General features: G+C 50.7%; 1 protein-coding gene across 1 annotated transcript in view; it reads left to right on the forward strand.

The window, feature by feature from the left end:
- The window catches only part of CCDC33 (coiled-coil domain containing 33), a 234,122-nt gene that overhangs the window by 210,472 nt on the left and 3,540 nt on the right, over window positions 1–20,110 (forward strand). Inside the window, exons 15-21 of the mRNA XM_075069314.1 lie at window positions 10,183–10,378; window positions 10,801–10,889; window positions 11,720–11,851; window positions 15,031–15,088; window positions 15,616–15,737; window positions 18,347–18,433; window positions 19,405–19,521. Of these exons, the coding sequence (XP_074925415.1) occupies window positions 10,183–10,378; window positions 10,801–10,889; window positions 11,720–11,851; window positions 15,031–15,088; window positions 15,616–15,737; window positions 18,347–18,433; window positions 19,405–19,521 (801 nt within the window). The remainder of the gene's footprint in view (window positions 1–10,182; window positions 10,379–10,800; window positions 10,890–11,719; window positions 11,852–15,030; window positions 15,089–15,615; window positions 15,738–18,346; window positions 18,434–19,404; window positions 19,522–20,110) is intronic.

Here is a 20,110-nt window from a genome sequence, read left to right on the forward strand (position 1 = left end):
TTGGATCAGACCTACAGCTAACTCTATGTGTGACATGCACAGGGCCTTCCTCCTAGATACCAGCAACCTACAGAGAGCAGGAGAAGCAAGAGCAAATAGTGAAACATCCCAGCCGACTGGCCATCTTAGTATTTGCAATGAAATGCTGCCCTCTGCAGAAAAGAATAGGAAGTGCCGGAGCATCAGGCAGAATTGATCATGAAGGGATTTGATTTGAGCAGAGATTTGATTTTGTTTCAACTGTTTTGCAATTTCAAAAGAAAAAAATCCTTTTGTAGTGATACAAAAAAAAATTGAAATTTCCCACAAAACAAAATTCTGGGGAAAAAAATGGGGCAGCTGGAGTGTGAGAGTGAGATACAAACATGCAAAGGGAATAGTCATAGAGAGAAAGGTAACCAGGATGTGTTTCTGTATTTCCTTGCAATGAGCAAACATACATTGGATAGGGGGTAATTAGATACAGGCTAGTCCCAGGTGGCACCAAACTCCAGGCTGGGATTTCCCATGGGCCATCAGCAAGCAAAGTCTGTGTTACGTAGAGCAACCTATCCAGAGTCAGGTCAGAGATTAGGGGTTCCTGGATTCTAGTGTCATGCTCAGTCCAATGAACCATATTGTCAGTCAGCAAAAATGAGGGGAGATAGCAGAGCAAACCCGTTCTGTGAATGCCTGTCGATCTAACCACAGAACTCTTCTGGGTTAAGCTTTCACATGGGGCAGCTGACCTAGCATCCCAGACAGCACAGTTCACATGGCCACGTGCCAGCAGCAGGCTCCAGCACTTCAGGACTCTGACAGGCTCCTTCCATAGCATCACAGCATGGGGAGCTCATGTAGGACCAAGGGAAATTACAGGACCCACCAAAATTGTTGACCTTAACAACAGGTTGGCCTGACCCAGCTTCCCAGCCAAGGAGGAAACTCATCAGTGCTGCTCTTGGGCCACCTCTCTTGGGTTCAGAATGGTATGGAGTACTCCCTGCCCCTGCCAGAAGGTCCTCTCTTGTTGATTGTGTAACTATCCTACTGGGTGCAATAGGGAAATCTGTGCTGCCAACAGGAGACGGTTTAAAAACCTTGTAGAAAGGCTCTCACTCTGTTAAATTCTATAGGGTTTGGGAATCATGTTTATAAAGACCTTATAGGTTTCATCCCTATTAAAGTCTATATGGCTTTCCAATAAGGGATGCCTTGGAAGGACAGCATGTGTGGCAGGGTTGGGGTTGCAATATTGGGGCCCCTTTGGCACATGGGTCCCAGAGTGGCTAATTTTTCTGACTGGGTGCTAATCAGCTGCAGTGCATGACGCACGCCGGCAAGGCCGGCGCCCCACTGAAGAGGAGAAATGGGACTTGTGCCATTTCCAGCTGATAGTCTCCCCTGTTTAAAAATAAACAGGCCTCCTCAAGGCTCTGAGCCATGCACAACTCTTCCGAAGGCCAGCACCAAGGCTGAGAGCTGCTGACGTCAGCAGTACTGGCACACAGACAGCTCTGTAATGGCCGTCTCTGCCCAAGACCCCGAGCAATGCAGCTGTGGCAGCTGTTGGAGGGGCTGACCCCCTTTCAAATCAGACGTGACTGCTTTCTCCTGTAAAGGCAGCTGCTTGTATGTCTGGCACAACCTGTTGTCTCCTCACCTGATTCCGTCAGTGCCACAAACTATTTAACTGGAGCAAATACAATGGCCTGCCAAGGTTATAGATTTATAGATTTTAAAGTCATTATGATAATTGACTCTGACTTCCTGCATAACACAGGCCACATAATCTCATGCAATAATTTCTGCATCAAACCCATGACTTCAGTTGGAGCTATAGTGTCTCTTTCAGAAAGAGATCCAGTCTTGCTTTAAAGACTGCAAGCAATGGAGAATCCCCCACATGGTTAATTACCCTCACTGTTAAAAACGAGCACCTTAGTCTGAATTTGTCTTGCTTTAGCTTCCAACCATTGGATCTCATTATGTCTTTTTCTGCTAAGTTAAAAGCTGTCTGCTATCAGAAATCTATTCCCTATGGAGGTAGACTGTGCTCAAGTCATCTGTTAACCTTCTCTTGGATAAACTAAATAGATTGAGATCTTGAGGCTCTCATTCTGTAACAGGTTTCCCAGACCTTGAATCTTTCTTGTAGCTCTCTTCTGAACCCTTTCCAATTTTTCAACATCCTTTTTGAAGTGTGGACACCAGAACTGGACACAGTCTCCAATAATAGGCTCACTAATGCAATACACAGAGATAATTCCAGCTCCATATTCCTACTTGATATGTCCCTGCTTATACTGCCAAGCATCATGTTTGCCCTCTTAGCCACAGCATTGCACTGAGAGCTCATGTTCAGTAGACTGTCTACCATGCCCCCAAATGCTTTTCAGAGTCACCACTTTCCAGGATACAGTCACCTATCTTCTAAATGTGATCTGCAATCTTTGTTTCTAGAAGTATGACTTTGTATTTGGCTATGTTAAAACATATGGTGTTCAAATGAGCAGCCCTTACCAAGTGATGCAGGTTAATCTGTATAATTGACCAATCCCTGGCTGGAAGTTGAAGCTAGACAAATTCAGACTGGAAATCAGGTGTAAATTTTTAACAGTGAGGGTAATTAGCCACAAGAACAACTTATTAAGATTGGATGAGTTCTTTAAAAATATGATCTAGTTCAGAAGAAATTACTTTGGGGCAGTTCTCTGGTCTGTCTTATACAGGGCAGACTAGATCATCACAGTGGTCCCTAATGGACTTAGAAACTATGAGCACCTGTGGTTATTTACCACTCCACCAGTGTTTCTGTTGCCATGCCAGGGGATGAGAGAAAGAACTGAGATTCAGGAGGCTGCTTCTCAATCCACATATGCTCTGTCTCTCTTTGTGAAAATGGACACCTCTGGGGCCTGATTCTTAATGGAATTACTCCTGGTTTACACTGGGGTAGATCTTACCCCTCCCATTCAGAGAGAAGGATTTGGTGCATGCCCTTTAGCACTGCCGTATGCAGCTGATATCGGCCAGAATTGATGTTAAGAATAGAAAGCTTGTGCACTATGGAACAAGAGAGTACATGACAATGGGATATACTGGTGTGACGAACTGGGACTGTTATTAATGTTTGCTCTGAATACTGTGTTGGTGCCTCAGTGTCCCCTAGGCAGTTCTTAAGTATCTAGGTGGTGGGATAAGGGTGTGTGATTGCTGCAGAGCAAAGGGCCAGGCCAAACCTAAATGCCTGACAACTCTGTCTACCTCGCAACTGGATGGCACCTGTAGCCCTCTCCTGCAAGGTGCACATGACAGGTGTTGGAGACAAGGGATCGGTGACCTCCTGGCCCTTGGCAAAGGGTATGGCAGAGAGGAGCGGGCTGGATAAGTGATAGGTTGTTAGTCTGGCTTGCTGGGGACGAGGAGTGAAATGATCAGACTAGGGGTCTGGCTCACTGCCTACAGCATTGGACCGGTTCTGAGGGGTCTGTTCGCTGTATCTACAGCTCTGTTTTAGACCCTGTTCTCGTCATCGAATAAACCTCTGTTTTGTGGCGTAAGAGTCACGTCTGAACTGCAAAGTGGGGGTGCAGGACCCTGTGGCTTCCCCAGGACCCCGCCTGGGTAGACTCGCTGTGAGAAGCACACGGAGGGGCAGAGGATGCTGAATACTCCAAGGAGAGACCCAGGAGGTGAAGACGTGTGAGCTTCTTGCCCTGAACAAGTCTGCTCCAAGAGAGAGGAGGCTCCCCAAAGTCCTGACTGGCTTTGTGGGGAGCAATTCCAGAGCATCGCCCTGAGACTCCGTGACAACTGGCCATAGCTCAAACTTCATTGTCCACTCATTTTAACTTACTCCAGGGATTTTCCCATTTCTGGTGGCTCCTGGTCAAGCAGCCACCCCTCAACCATCATGAGAGCTCCAGACATCCTCAGGACTCAAGGACAAATCAGCATTTGCCAGACATTCCTAGCATGCAGCATCACCCTTCTACTTAAAGTGGGAATCCTTAGCAGATACTGCCCTTTTACTAGTGACTGCTGTGTGCAGTGTCAGAAGCCATCCAGTGTGCAGAGTACATATCACTCCACTGTTAGCTCCCATTCTATTGGAGTTCTGCTCAGAATAGTGTTGCCTGTGAGGCGGATGTTTGAAAGGATCTAAATTTGCTTTATTTCCTTGTTATTCCTGCTACATTTTCTTCCACAACCTGTGTGCCCTGCAGCACGTGTGATGCCTCCCTGAAGGGTGGCAGAAGAGCCAAGAGTTGTGCCTGAAAAGCTGCACTGAGCTGAGACTAAATGTAGGTGTCTTGGGGGCAGTGTGCTGCTGCTTGACTTGTACTGCAGCAGCAGATTTAGCCTGGAGTCTGAGGTGCCTCTTGCTTAGGTCACAAGTTCAAACCACTCATCAGCCAGAAAGGCAGTCACCCAGTGCTCCTTGAAGTCTGGGGTCATATTTTGTGTATGGGAGTGAGTGTTGTCTCCCAAGAGGATGTATAAGAGACCTGCTACGCAGCTGGGGCATGTTCATCAGCAGATCAGGTACATTATCCCTGGGCATGCATGGACACAGCATGGCAGGTGTGATCTGCCTGAATGCAGCTGACACGTTTATCAGCAGAGAGGTGACCAAGAATCAAACCATGTCAACAAAGTGTGGCAGCTCAGCAGGTATGATCTACCTGTACATAGCAGGGAGCCTTGACAGCCCAGAAGTGTGCTGTATCTAGGCCTAGCTGGATCTCCGGGAGGACCAGCAGCTATGTTCTGTATATTTGGTAGCACTGTTAGATCTGGAACGCCAGGCAGCAATCAACCTCTCTGCCTCACTGCAGCCTGCAGCTCTGTGTGCTGTGAAAGTGGCACTTGGCCAGTGCTCTCCCCAGCTCTAACCTTGGCCAGAGCACATGCTGCTCTTGGCTAATGCAGCTGGCTGTTGTTTTTGTTTCATCCATTCCTGAGATAGGGCTCTGAAGTGTGCCCTTGCCCCTCGGTGCTAACTCCAAACCATGGCAACGTTATCATCTTCCTGGTTGTCTTCTACCGAGTGCCTCCATGCACAGCAGGCTGGGGGCCTTGCAGGGAGAGAAGTAGAGGTGGTCACTCAGCCAAGGCCGGTGCAACCATTTAGGTGACCTAGACGGTCGCCTAGGGCACTAGGATTTGGGGGGCAGCATTTTCTTCAGCAGCGACCGCAGTGGCCGGATCTTCGGCTGCCCCGGTGGCCGCCAGCATTTAGGCGGAGGGAGCTGGGGCAGAGGAGCACGGGGAAGGCTGCCTGCAGCAAGTGGGGGGGGCGGCATGCAGGGAAACTGCTCCCTGCCCCAGCTCACCTCTGCCCCGCCTCCTTCTCGAGCACGCCGTCGCTGCTTCACTTCTCCTGCCTCCCAGGCTTGCGGCGCCTAAGCTGATTGGGGCCGCAAGCCTGGGAGGCGGGAGAAGTGAAGCAGCGACGGCATGCTCGGAGTGCTCGTGCTCGTGCGCGGAGCAGGAGTGAGCTGGGGCGGGAGTGGTGCCTCGGGGCGGAGGGTGGGGAGCTGCCACAGGAGGGGCACCTCAGGGTGGAGGGGGAGAGCTGCTGTGGAGGGGGCTGCCTCAGGGTGGGGGCTCAGGGACGGGGGAGGGCACAAGGTGGAAGTTTCGCCTAGGGTGCGAAACATTCTTGAACCGACCCTGCACTCGGCAGGACTCTTCTTAGAGAAACATAACAAGCCAAAGGCTGTTCTCGCCCATATGAAACTCCAGTGGGAGAGAGATCTCTTCAGCTCCAATCCCTCAGGAAAGAGAGCATTGAGGGTTAATAAATCCAGGCTGTTTACATGCCCACATTTTGCCGTAATGATTCCCTGCTCCCTTTCCATTGATTTATTCCTCTCTCAGGATCTTTACTGACTGTTAGTTGGATTGGTGTGTAGGGAATTCATTCTTATAACATAGGACAGGCAGATGGGGGGGAGCAAAGTGGTCTAGTGGTTAGAGCAGGAATCAGCAACCTTTCAGAAGTGATGTGCTGAGTCTTCATTTATTCACTCTGATTTAAGGTTTTGCATGCCAGTAATACATTTTAACATTTTTAGAAGGTCTCTTTCTATAAGTCTATAATATATAACTAAACTATTGTGGTATGTAAAGTAAATAAGGTTTTTAAAATGTATAAGAAGCTTCATTTAAAATTAAATTAAAATGCTGAGCCCTCCCGACCAGTGGCCAGGACCCGGGCAGTGTGAGTACCACTGAAAATCAGCTCACGTGCCTCCTTCGGCACCTGTGCCATAGGTTGCCTACCCCTGGGTTAGAGCAATGGATTGGGCATCAGGCTTTTTAGATGCTGTCCCTAGTTCTGCCATTGATCTTGGCAAGCCATGGTTAATCCCTTGATGCCTCAGTCTCTCCGCCTCTAAAATGGTGATAGTAATGTTCACACACACCTCTTTAGAAGTATTATTAATAAGTTTTAAGGCCAGAAGGGGCTATTATGATCATCTCCTCTGACTTCTTGAATAGCATAGGCCAGGGAACTTACCCCAGTGGGTCCGGCACCAAACCCCGTAACTAGGACTGGCTGGAAAACAAGGATGCATGAAAAATTTCAAGGTTTGCAATTTTTTTTTCATTCTGCATTGAAACAAAATGGAGATCTGTGTGAAAGTAGCAGCCCTGGGATGGAAAGTGCTGTGATCAAATCCCTGCACTGCATGAGGTTGAACAGGGACTTGACCCACATACTGCTGACTGCCATAGCCACTGGGCTATTGGCTGGTCTGGAATGACTCCCACCATCATTTTGACCAGAAATTCCATCCTAGACCAGAGGCACCTTCCCAATGAAAATTTAATCCAAACTGCTATATTTCCACAAAAAGATCTTGTTTTGACGAATTGGCATTTTCTGACAAAAAAAGTCTAGTTCAAAAATTCGCAGGAGGCTTCATCAGTAACCTGTGTTTGAGCTGGAACGCATCTTTTCGAGACACTTCACCTGGAATTAGAGGCGTCAAGTGGCGGACAGTCCACCACATCCATCAGCATATTCTTCCAGTGTTTCATGACTCTTAATGCACCTGATTTCTCATCAAGAACTAGGGGTCATCAAATGAAATGAACAGGCAGCAGTTTAAAACAAATAAAAGGAAGTTCTTCTTCACGCAGTGCACGGTCAACTTGTGGAACTCCTTTCCTGAGGAGGTTGTGAAGGCTAGGACTATAACAGTTTTTAAAAGAGAACTGGATAAATTCATGGTGGTTAAGTCCATTAATGGCTATTAGCCAGGATGGGTAAGGAATGGTGTCCCTAGCCTCTGTTTGTCAGAGAATGGAGATGGATGGCAGGAGAGAGATCACTTGATCATTGCCTGTTAGGTTCACTCCCTCTGGGGCACCTGGCATTGCCCACTGTCGGTAGACAGATACTGGGCTAGATGGACCTTTGGTCTGACCCGGTACGGCTGTTCTTATATTCTTATGAATTTGTCCAACTTCAGCTTCCAGCCATAGGATCTCATTATGCTTTGGGCTGCTAAATGAAAGTGCCAGTCAGAAACCTTCTCCTCATGAAAATACTTAAAAGAGGGCCCCTAAGAGAGCTGCACATCTCTTAACATGGCTTATTTTGGCATGTTACTTGAGGGGAGGCAAATCATAAGAACATAACATATCTATAGGGTGTGTTGAATAGGGTGGTAAATCTCCTGGCTCATCAGAGCAGCCCAAGCAGGCTTGATTAGGGGAGAGTGATATTGACAAACCAGGTATAACTGATGTGCTGTGTTCAGAACTCTGGATGTTGGATAGGAATTATCAGCTGATTTACAAAGTGCCATTTGGTCCTATTTACGCTATTGCTGGAGCGATGTTTCATCCCATTTGCTGCCCTCTCCCCAGGTCTGCACAGATAGATCTAAGAAGGACTAATGATGTTGTGGAGATAAGTGGAACTGAAGCCAGGAGGGAGCACGTGGTGTGCTGCTGCCCAATGCAGCTGGGTGGTAATTCTTGTTCCAAGGTCTGTTCACTAACCTTCTAGGTGAGGAATTCTACCCTGAGAACATCACTGCTGCCATGATGAGAGCTTTAAGACTCAGAGTCAAAGAACTGACATGTTCTCAGGGCTGGTTCCATTACTCAGTGGTTAATGTGGGACAGATGAACTAAGGCCTGGAGTGTCAGAAATGTCTGCCAAAGGCCATATGGAGGGAGCACAGGGGCCTTTCTGAAAGGGGTGAAGATGGGTAGTGGGTAAATCTTGGAATGCAGCTCCTATGTCAACTGGTCCTTGGTTAGTCCTTGTCAGTTAACAGACAGAGCAGAGATGATTGTTTTGGGTGCAGAATATACTATGAGGGGACCACTGGGACCTGCCATTGTATGGATGGGAAGGGAGGAGGATATGGATAGAGGGATGTGGTGGACACCCAGGATGGGAAGGGAGGATACACTTGGGGGAAGGTGGTAGTCAGGGCCATCCAAACCCGTACACAAAGTACGCAGCTGCGTAGGGCACCAAAAATTTCCTGGTGCGCTGTGCAGCTGCGTGCTGCTCCAGCCCCTGCTCCTCCTCTTCCCCATGGCCCCTGTCCCATGCCCGGCTCTTACTGCCCCTGCTCCAACCCCACTCCACCTCTTCTCCAAAGCCCCCACCCCTGCTTCGCCCCACCCCACCTCTTCCTGCCCCACTCCTTCACTGCCCCAGCCCCACCTCTTCCTGCCCCTGTTCCACCCCAGCCCTGCCCCTGTTCCACCCCTTCCCCAACCCCCCCCCCCCTTTTTTGCCCCCCCCTGCCTCTTCTCACCCCACCCCTACTCCGCCCAAGCCCTGCCCCCACTCCCCTGAGGAGTGCAACAGGGCTGGGCCTGCACTCACCAGTGGCGGGAAGTGCAGTGAGTTCCCCCCTGTTCCCCAAGCCAGCCTCGCCCCCCACCCACGGAGGCCTAGGGCCAGCCCCTTCCTCCCCCCGAAGGCCTGGGGCCCCACAGAGGATGCAGATGGGGAAAGGTGGCAGCTACCTGAAATGGGAAGGGAGGAGTATATAGATGGGGGCAGATGGGGGCCATCTGAGGGATGGTGTGAAATGAGAAGATCTTATGAAGTAGAGATGGGAAGAAGACTGCTTGACTCTGGGCTCTGCTAATGAGATACGGAGCCTGTTGCCTCTGGGTCACTCTCTCAACTGCAGTTGGCTGTCTGGTGGCCCCTGAGTGAAATGGGTTTGATGCCCTCAGTCCAGGGCCTAGTGGATAGGTGCCACATCAGAAGCCTGTTGTTATAGCTGATGCTAGCTGGCGTTCTGGTTGGCAGAGAGGCCAGGGACAGCCTAGGTCATGGGCCGTGATCTCGCCTCTCAGCCCTAGAGGTCATCCCTCAAGGTCAGCATGGAGGCACACATGTTGTGTTGGAGAAGCTTGTCAGTTTGTTGGGCAAGAGGTAGGATTCAGGTCCCTGGAGCTCTCAATCTAGCCCCCACTCACCTCCAGCACTAGATGGATACAGTGCTTAAAACAAGGAAAGAAAAATTGACCCAGCTGAGCTGCTGAAACCAAACAAGAACTGACCAGAAGTTTCATCTCAAAACTTCCCCATTCCACCTGTGATCAGAAGCCCTACTGCTGAAATAGCACAAGACAGTGCTCCCATGGTCTTTCCAGCCTCAACAGAGGCAGGAGGTGATATAAACCTAGTGTGACAGTGGCTTAAGATTTCTAAGAATCTCAGATAAGCAAGGGACAGTGTGGTCTAGTTGTTAAGGCAGATGACTAAGACTCAAGAAATCTGGACTGTAGTCTTAACTCTGCCACTAATGTAGTGACCTTTGGTGAGTCATTTCCTGTCCCTTCTTCCCCACCTGTAACATGAGGTCAGTAATATTTACCCAGGCTCCTAAAGTGCTTTGAGATTTATGGATGGAGAGTGCTATATAAGTTCAGTACATTATGGCGCATGCCTGAACACCTGGGAACTATGGCGATTGTGTCCTATAAATATTGGGTGGGAAACTTTCTGCAGCTCATCCATGTCATTTGCAGTTCACCCATCCCCACCTAGGCTCTTGCTCAGTCTGGTCCCAGGTGGCAGGAGCATTTGGCCAGCACCCTTGGTCATTGGGGTGGGTGGGTGGAAGGAAGAAAAAGGGACCTGGCTAAGCATGTGTCTTTAATTTGAGGTTGTGCAAGCTGTAACAGGTGTTCTCCTGTGGCCAGCAGGAGCTAGATAATTACCGTACGGCCATGAAGAAGATGGCGGACGATATCCTGTCTCTGCGCAGGCATGTTGCCAGCCTGGAGGCAGAGAACAGCACCCTGCGCCGCAACCTGAGCATGCACGAGGAAGTGGGCCGCACACTGCTGAACGACGTGGATGTGGATGTCATGACCAAGGTGGAGATAGTCGACAGGATAGGTAAGATATGCGCCTCTCACCCCCCATCTCTGCATGGCCCAGTGGGGAATGAAGGAGGGAGGAGGCTGCCATGAGAAAGAGTGGGGCATGTCTCTGACTGTGGCATTACAGGGAGTGGGAAAGTGAAAGGTTAATAGCCTTGGCTAGAGGTAGGCACAGTGTAAGTGCCCCCCAGTCCGGGTTATCCCCATCCCTGCCCTCTCCTCAGGGACTCTCCCTCTTGGCCGATGCTCCTCAGTCCTTACCATCCAGTTTAATTTGTATCTGAATTTGTGGGCCTAACATTCTGATTGGGCACTTTTGGCCTTGGCAAATAGACCTGCCCCATAGCTGTACCTCCTATTCCTTGGGAGTCCTGGAAGCTGCTTGTATCCCTCAGACATGCCCCCATGCCACTGACCGGGCTGTGTGGTCTCTTGCAGTGGCCCTCAAGCACAAACTGGCTGCTGGGACAGTGGAAATGAGCAGGATGAAGGATCGGGTGCAACAGCTGCAGAATGAGCTGATCCGGGTAACTGTGCCGATGGCTTTGGCCTGCTTGGTCATTATTCCATAGAGGGACCTGTGAACATATGCAGCTCCTGTCCTGAAGGCCTCAGGGTCTAATTCAAACAGATATGATGCCCAGGGCACAAGCACAAGGATCTGGTCTGTCCCTAGTGAGGAGAGCTCTGAAGAAGGCTGCATGCAAGAAGGGAGTTTGACGGGCCTTAGCACGTGGGACATCAGAGGTTGCTCCCCAGCCCTAGCCTGTGGAGCAAGAGGCCAGGCTAAGTGTGAAAGTCAGCTGTGCTGCACAGCCAACACCTTCTGCCTTTCTCCTGCTGTCCCATGCTGTGGGTCTTCCCCTCCAAAGGAGAAAGGGGACGGCCACTCTTTAGAGCCACACACTAGGAGCAGCATGTTCGTGGTTACAGGTGGAAATTAACACAGACACAGAGAGGTCAGCCTGGTGCCCAGGAGGCCCTCACAGGGGGCAAGCAGGTTGGAGCTGGGGAGCCAGCTGGAGAAGCAAATATTCCCAGACCCCTGGACAGTCTCATTAAGCTCCTGGAGACAGACTGTAGTTTGAGTTCTCTGCTGATTACCCTCCTCTCCTAGCCCTGCAGCCACCCTGATTGACCAAGGGAGGAGAGTGGAGTAACAGGTGAACTCCAGTAGCTTTGGCAGCTCAGTTCGGGTCACACCCTGCCATGGTTCCGTAGCCCGATCAGTGACTGCTTGGGAGCCAGAGAGAACCACAGGTCTGCCTGTGTCCATCCACCTCAGTAAAGAATCCCCTGTGCATTCTGATTCACTCCCCGAGGCATCTGATGGTTTCCCTCCCCTCTCATCCACCAGAAGAATGACCGGGAGAAGGACCTGGTGATGCTGCAACGAGCCCATCAGCAACAGCAGACAGTGCTGAGGAAGTACCAGGAGAAAATCACCAAGATGAAAGCCCTGGAGGATACTGTACGGCAGCAAGAGAGGGTGAGCAGAGCACAGGTGCACGGGAAGGTGCAAGGGAGGGCACCCACCTGGGCATCCCACAGGGCTTTGCTCCTCTTCCATGCTGAGACAACATGCCCTGTGCTCATAGTGCACTCCCTACAGGGAGACCTTGCAACAAGCCACAGCAAAGCAAACCCACCAGGGACCTGCCCTGGTGTTGTGTTTGTCAGCATCACTCAGGTCCACAGAATCTGGGCCCCATAGTCTCATTAACAGGGCGGGATCTTCCTTCCTCCATCTGCTCCCCCTTTGTCACCCTGTCATGAATATAGGGGGAAGGGTAGCAATCTTTGTGTATGCTGTAGCATAAAACCCCTCCTTGGCAGCTGCACTGGATTGTCTTACCTGTAAAGGGTTAAGTAATTCAAATAACCTAGTTGGCACCTGACCAGAAGGACCAATGAGGAAAGAAGATACTTTCAAATCTGGGGGGAAGGATTTGTTTGTTGTTCTCTTTTGTTGTTCCCTCTCCAGACAGAGGAAAATGCCAGCAGGTACACTATCTACATAACAGCTGAAATGCCTAAAGAACACGTGAATGAGTACAAACTTTTTTTTTAAAAAAAAAAAAAGTAAAAGAATCACACCTGCAAAATCAGGATGGAAGGTAATAAAAAGATTTAAAACACAGAGGACTCCCCTCTGGGCTCAGCTTCACGGTTACAAAAACAGGAATGAAACTACCTCTGGAGCATAGGAAAATTTGCAAGCCAAAACAAAAAATAATCAAACACATTTCCTTGCCCCACTTACAGTTTCTGTGGTCGTAGTTTGATTATTCCAGGTATGGTTTTGGGGAAAAAGTGAACCTCCTGTATTTTTCCTCCATCCAGAAAGGGAACAACAAAAGAGAGCAACAAACCACTCCTTCCCACCCTGCCCCCATTTGAAAGTATCTTCTTTCCCCATTGGTCCTTCTGGTCAGGTGCCAACTAGGTTATCTGAACTGCTTAGCCCTTTACAGGTAAGGCAATCCAGTACAGCTGCCAAGGAGGGGTTTTATGCTGCTGCACACATAAAGGTTGTTACCCGTCCCCTATATTCATGACACACCCATTTCCCAGTGGCAGGGCATAGGTGCACATTGTGTTACACAACAAGTATTGGCTGCATTGCTACAATCAACTGCACCATAATGAGCCAACATCCTACATTAAGAGTTTGGCTTTTCAGACTCTTTTGTTGGAACCTGGCATGGAAACAGGAGCTGGAGCTGCAGCTGCAGAGCATCTGCTTAGCACCGTGAACTCCCTTATGCACCAGAGAATGGGACCTTGAAGTCCTGTGGGTCACCCAGACCAAAACTTTGAGATGCAACTGCCTTCACTGAGTCCCTGGTATGGAGTATGGTGACAGTAATTAACGCTAGCTCTGCAGAGCAGCCATTCAGCTTTTCAAAACCTATAGTCTGGACAGCCTTGGGAATCCTGGGATCTGAGTAGCAGCAATTCCCCATATCCCTGGACTGCAGATTTGCTCTGGAACTGCATTCCCTGCCCAGACTAACAGTCCCTTTGCCCAGCCCCTGTAGGGCTTGATCTCTTACAGTTGTCTGCACTGCACACTAAGACCAGATCTAAGGGGCCAGCCTTGTAGACTTGGTGTTTCAAGCTCACACTTGAGCATGCAGACTGCGTTGTAAAGCTGGCTTTACAATTGCTAGACCCGGGTCTCAGCCATACTAACACATCCATACTGCACTACACAGACCCTCTGACTTGGATCTGTGGCTTGAGCTGCATTCACATTGCAAAATGACAGGGTTTGGGCCCAAGTCATAGCAGGACTCAGGCTCTGATCCTCACCCCAGCAAGATCCTAGGACCTGGGTCCTGTGACTCCTCAGTGCTTGGTGACCTGAGTTCAGGGTCGGTGCAGCCATTTAGGCGACCTAGGCAGTCGCCTAGGGCACTGGGATTTGGGCGGCGCCACTTACTTCAGCAGCGATCACAGCGGCCGGATCTTTGGCCACCCCGGTTGCCGCCGGCATTTAGGTGGAGAGAGCTGGGGCAGGGGAGCACGGGGAGGGCAGCCTGCAACAAGGGGGGCGGGGCGGCACGCAAGGGAACTCCCCACCCCAGCTCACCCCTGCCCCGCCTCCTCCCCAAGCACACCGTGGCTGCTTCACTTCTCCCAGGCTTGCAGCACCAATCAGCTTAGGTGCCGCAAGCCTGGCAGGCAGGAGAAGTGAAGCAGCCACGGCCTGCTCGGGGTGCTTGTGGTTGTGCACGGAGCAGGAGTGAGCTGAGGCGGGGGCGTGCCTCAGGGCAGAGGGTGGGGCAGTGGGGAGCTTCCACGAGGGGGGTCCTCAGGGCAGAGTGGGGGAGCCTCTGGGCAGGGGTGCGGGGAAGAGGGAGAGGCGCAAGGTGGAAGTTTCGCCTAGGGTGCTAAACATCCTTGCACCAGCCCTGCCTGAGTTAGACTGAATTGTATATGGACAGAAGTAGGGCTTGAGCTCAAAGCTGAGACCAGGTCTACACTACAAACCTGCGCTGTTATAACTACATCACTCAGGGATGTGAAAAATCCACACCCCTAAGTGATCCAGTTAGACAGACCTAACTCCTGGCATAGACAGCACTATGTCAATAGGAGAGTTTTTCCCACCCACATAACTACCACCTCTCGGGAAAGTGGATTAACTACGCTGAGGGGAGATGCTCTGTACCTCTGCAGCATTTTAAATGTGGACCTGCCCATGTGCAGTGTAGACACATCCTTACAGGACACGAGGTCCATTGTCTATGGCCCATACACAGTCCCCTCCAGCTGGGGAGCAGTGGAGCAAGCTGAACAGGAGGGAAGGCCAGCAACAGCATTGCAGAGTTAGGCCTTGTCCAGACTAGGGTTGTGGTGTTAGCATGTGTGACTCACACATTTTAAAAGTCTAGTGTTGCTAAGGCCACATTGCCTTTAATGTGCTAACCTAGGGTCCCCTCTGGGCTTCACCTCAGCCTGTTTAGCATGAGTTAAAGGCAATGTACTTTCTGCAGACTAGGCGTTTACACCCTGTTAGTGACCATGTGGTAACGACATGCCCCAAATCTAGTCTAGCCGAGGCCCCAACTCTCTGCGGCAGCCTGTTGCTGTAAGGGTTATGTGGACCTTCACGGGTCATGATAGGAGCTCCCTTCTCCACTGAATTTCTGCCTTCCAAAGGTGATTGAGAAGATGGAGCGCATGCTGGAGGAGAAGGTGCCAGAGGCTGCTAGGACCTGTGAGCAACTGTTGGGTAAATGCCCCCCCTCTCTCTGTGAGAGCCAGGGGGCTGGGCTGGGCTCTGATTTATTGGGAGCCAAGTAGTTCCTGCGTGATGCAAGAGGGGAGGGAGTGGCCCAAGTTACAGCTCAACTGGCCACATGGGAGGCAGGTGGGAGAAGCTGATAGGGACCCAGCAGAGAGGCTTATCATTCAGGGCCGTACCCTGCCCCCTCCTTTACTCATGTTGGCAGCACCAACCAACGGGGCTACTTGTGGAGTAAGTTGCTACTCCATGTGACATCTGGCCCTATGGAAAGGAAAAGCAGAGCCCTCAGTCAGGGAAGCCTAAAGCCCTCCACTCCTTCCTGTACCCAGGGTGCTCCCTTTAACAGACAGGTTCTGATTCCACTATAGTAGGCTGGCAGGGGCAAAGGAGAGGTGAAATGACCCTGGCCTCTCACTGGAAGGGGGTGGGTAGTGAAAGTGCTGGAGGGTATGGAGGCAAGCAGAGGTCTGAGCAGCTTCTCTGCTCTTCTCCCCCAGCTGATAGCTTCTCCAAGGAGTTCTACTCCACCCTGCTAGCTGAGAACATGAGACTGCGGGAGGAGCTGAGCAGAGCCCACTACCGCTCTTCTCCCATCATCCTGCAGCAGCAAGCCTTGCCGGTGAGATGGGTCGGCTTGGGGCCACACCATGGGGAGGGTCCTCTGTTAGCCAGTGGGAGTGATTCACTTCATGTGCAGGACAGTGTGGCTGGCAGTTTGGTTACTTTATCAGTGTGACGGGTTTCCCCCAGGGTGTCATTTGGAACTGGGGTACCACTGAGCCTCCTGACCCGCCAGTCTCAGCTCCCTCTCACACTGTTCTGCTGTGAGAAGCTGCAAAACCCTCCAACCTGCACATTCACCAGCATTCATACATGTTGGGAGTCGGACCAGTGTTCCCTCTAATTTTGCCCACGCATGTGCGGAATTAATTTTGTTAGTTGCACCAATATGGAGGTGAGGTGTGACACATCACCTCCATACTGGTGCACATAACAAAATTTATGTGGCGGGGGGTCAAGAGGTTCAGAATGTGGGAGGGGGCTTAGGGCTGGGGCAGAGGGTTGGGGCCCATGGGGCTCCAGCTGGGGGTGCGGACTCTGGGATGGGGCCAGGGATGAAGGTCTTGGGGCAGGGGCAAAGGATTGGGTCACAGGGGGATGAAGACTCTGGCGGGGGGTGCAGGCTCTGGGGTGGGTCCAGGGATGAGGGGTTTTGGGTTCAGACTGCCTGGGGCTACAGCAAGGAGAGAAGACTTCCCCCAGCTCTCTCTCCCTGCAGCAGCAGCACCTAGGCTGGGGGAGAGGCTCACCTCTGCCCACCACGGCAGCTCCAGGGCTGGACCTGCCTCTCCCCCGGCCACAGTAGGTCCAGGCTGGGGCTGGGTTGGAGCCAAGGAAGGGGGACTTCTTCTCCTGCTTTGGTAGATCTGGGGCTGGGCTGGGTTGGGGCCAGAGGAGTCACCTCACAGCTTAGAGAGAATTTAGGTAGGGACACATCCAGCTGCAGTTACACGCAGGCTCTCTAACAACCAGCTTCCCAGCCTGGAATCCCAGAGCTGAACCGTCCTGCCCTGGTGAAATCTGTCCAGTGTATGGGTTCAACACCCAGTCGTCCTCTCCCTCAATGTGAAGAGAACAATGCACACTTGTGGTAACCAAGCAGAGATTTTCCCCAAGCACTCCAGTCAAAGCTCACTGGTTTAGATTAAAACAAAACAAATTTATTATGTACAAAAGCTAGATTTTAAGTGATTATAAGGGACAGCAAACAGATCAAGGCAGATCACCTAGTAAATAAACAAAAATGAAAAATAAGCTTAATATACTAAATAGATTGGATATGAACAGCAGATTCTCACCCTAATTGATGGCACAGGCAGGCTACAGATTCTTAAGGCACAATCTGCATTAGCTTTACAACTTGGCTTTCTCAGGTCTTCATACACAGGCTAGAAATCCCTTTAGCCTGGGTCCAGCACTTCCCCCAGTTCAGTCTTTGTTCCTCAGGTGTTTCCAGGCATTTTCTTGTGTGGGGAGTGAAGAATCCCGCTCCAATGATGTCACTCCCTGCCTTATATAGCTTTTGCATATAGCGGGAACTCTTTGTTCCAAAGCTTGTTTCCCAGACCTTTTCTCAAAGCTGGGGGAAAATATTGACATCAGGGCCGGCTTTATGAACGGCGGGGCCCGATTCGAATACCTGGTGGTGTTCTGGGGCTTCAGTGGCACTTCAGCGGTGAGTGGTCCGCTCCGGGTTTTCCGTGGCACCAAAGGATCCCCCGCTGCCGAAATGCTGCCGAAGACCTGTAGCGGACCCACTCACCCTCCGCCACCGGGTGAGTAAAAAAAAAAAATTAAAAAAGCACCTAAGGCGCGGGGCCCTCTAAGGTGCGGGCGCAGGGCCTTCTTAGGTGCAGGGCCTGATTCTGGGGAGTCTGGGGGAATCGCAAGATGGAGTCCAGCCTCATGTGGCCTGGTCACATGTCCTTGTAGAATCATAGCAGCCATCACTCTCAGGCTGTCTGTGGAGTTCTCAGGAAGGCTCACAAGGTGGGAGATAAGCTTCTTCTAAGGCCTGTTGTTCTCCCTAATGGCTCATTGCCCTGAGTAGGCCCTTTCCAACCAGCTATCTAGCTTGAAAGCATCTTGTCTAGTAGGCATTATCCAGGTGTAATTACATTTGAAATACAGATACATAGTCAATATTCATAACTTTAGATACAAAAATGATATATGCATACAAATAGGATAATCATATTCAGCCAGTCATAACTTTTCCAGTGACCTCTCACATGGCTTTTGTACAAACTGCATCATAATTATGTTGTAATCATATCATAATAGCACTATGAAGAATATGAGGGTGCAGTGTCACAATCAGGTTATAAATGCTTTGGGACAGGGACTGTTTCTGTAGACAGGTTTGTACAGTGCTTGGCACAATGGGGCCTTGACCTCTGATTGGAGCCTCCAGCCGCTACTGCAATGCAATATTATATTGTATTTGAAAAGCTGCCTTCACCACAGCTGCACAGATCCAAGGCCTTGCCAGTACCTCTCTCACTGGCTTTTCTGCCCCCACCCCAACCCCACATCAGCACTCCCATTATATGGATTCCATGGAACGGTGGGGAAAAAGGGGTCACTGGCAGCCTGTGTCATGATAGGAAGGAGATGGAAGGCTAGAGTCTCTAAATCTCACTTGCTAGCTGCATTATCTGTTTGCAGGACATGTTCTCCACCAACTCAGAGAAGCTGTCTTTGCTGGCCAAGGTGGAGAAGGCGCAAGGTCGCATTCGTGTCCTGGAAAGCCAGGTAATTGTCATGCCCTTTCTCACAGGTCATCCCCCTAGTACACACAGCCCATACCAATCTCCACCCATTGCATGGTCCTGTGGCATGAATGAGAATGAACTCTGACAACCCTGAGCACTGACTCACCCCTTGGTGTGCCCCCAGAAACTGGTGTTTCCTTTGAGGTTTCTATATACATGATCACAGATGGATTAGGGGCTCGATGCAGACAAAGCATTGTCTCATCTCTGCTCCTTTCCCAGAGGAGGGTAGGACTTGTTATGGTTTATTGGCTGGTGAAGATCTGACTCTTGAGATTGGCCTGGAAGGCGATCAATTGCTGTTCAGTTGTAACTCTTGTGGACAGGAGTTCCACAGTGAAGCACTGGCCCTTGAAAAGATCAATCTCATCCCAGTTTTCTCCTTGAGTTTCATCATCACTCAGGAGCATAACATGGCCAGAGAGGCATCCATTTCTGAGATAACCTAAGCCCAGCCCGTGGAGAGCTCAGAAAAGCAGCACGAAGGCCTTAAAGCAGATGTACCCAAAAGCTCCCTTTCCCCACAGCTGCCCTGGCATTGAGCATTTTCACAGGCTTTCCCACAAATAAGCCCCTGAGGGAGGCTGCAGCCATGGGTCTAGCAGGTCCCCAAATCAGCACTAACGAGGAGGAATGGGCCTCACAGGAACCCCCCTGGGTGTGACCTCAAAGACCCAGTTGCCCAGGTGCCATGTTTCATATTCTCCAAGCTACTCCTAATTCCAGCAGCACTTTGCTGTGTATGTCAGGGTATAGGTGTATGTCAGGGTATAGCTGGGGAATGTGTGGCTTGGATGGGGAGCCCACAGGAGAGCAATCTGAGCTGCACTAGTCAGTTTCCCATGTGTCAGTGAGCAGAGTGGTGGTGCAGTGCAAGAGCAGACCCAGGGCGAGAGGGCAGGCAGGGCAACACTGCCATAGTGCACTGAGTATCTGTTTTCTCCCTCGCAGCTGGAGGAGTCTGCGAGGAAATGGGGGCGGGAGAAGCAGGACCTCAGCACCCGGCTCCTGGAGCAAGAGCACGGCTTTGGACGGTTGTCCAGCACCATTCTGCATGATTTCTCATTGGTCAGTGACATGCCTGCTGTGCCAGCCAACCCACAAGCTGGGCTCACCCAGCTACAATCCGATTCCTCCCATACTCAGCTACTCAGCTGCTCACCCTCCTGCCATGACCACTGTCCATCTGGCTGGTGTAAGAGCCACGTTACTGGTCTCTAAAAATGTCCATCTAAGTTTTCCTTAGCCAAAGATTGATGGCCGGGACAGGGGACCATGTAAGGGCTCAGAACTCTGTCTAGGGCACAGAAGTTGCTCAAGGAACCTTCCCTCCCCACAAGCATATCCAGGCTGAAAATCTCTTTGCTTTGTGCTAGTATAATGTCAACAGACCTCAATTGTTGGCACGTGGGATTGAGCCAGAGACCTCTAGAGCTTAGTGTATGAGCCTCTACCACATGAGCTAAAAGCCAGCTGGCTCTTAGTGAAGGCTGTAGAGCAGATTCATTTTATATCTTCCTCTAAGTGTTCTCAATGCCACTAGATGGGACAGAACACCACACCCAGGAGGTGTGTGGGTTACACTAGCTCAGTATCACACCCCTTCCACACACTCCCAGAAGGGGAGGGGAGGAAGAGGAGAACCAGGCAGAGCAAG

This window comes from Chelonoidis abingdonii, chromosome 9, assembly GCF_003597395.2.
Source record: "Chelonoidis abingdonii isolate Lonesome George chromosome 9, CheloAbing_2.0, whole genome shotgun sequence".
In the NCBI taxonomy this organism is placed as follows: Eukaryota; Metazoa; Chordata; order Testudines; family Testudinidae; genus Chelonoidis; species Chelonoidis abingdonii.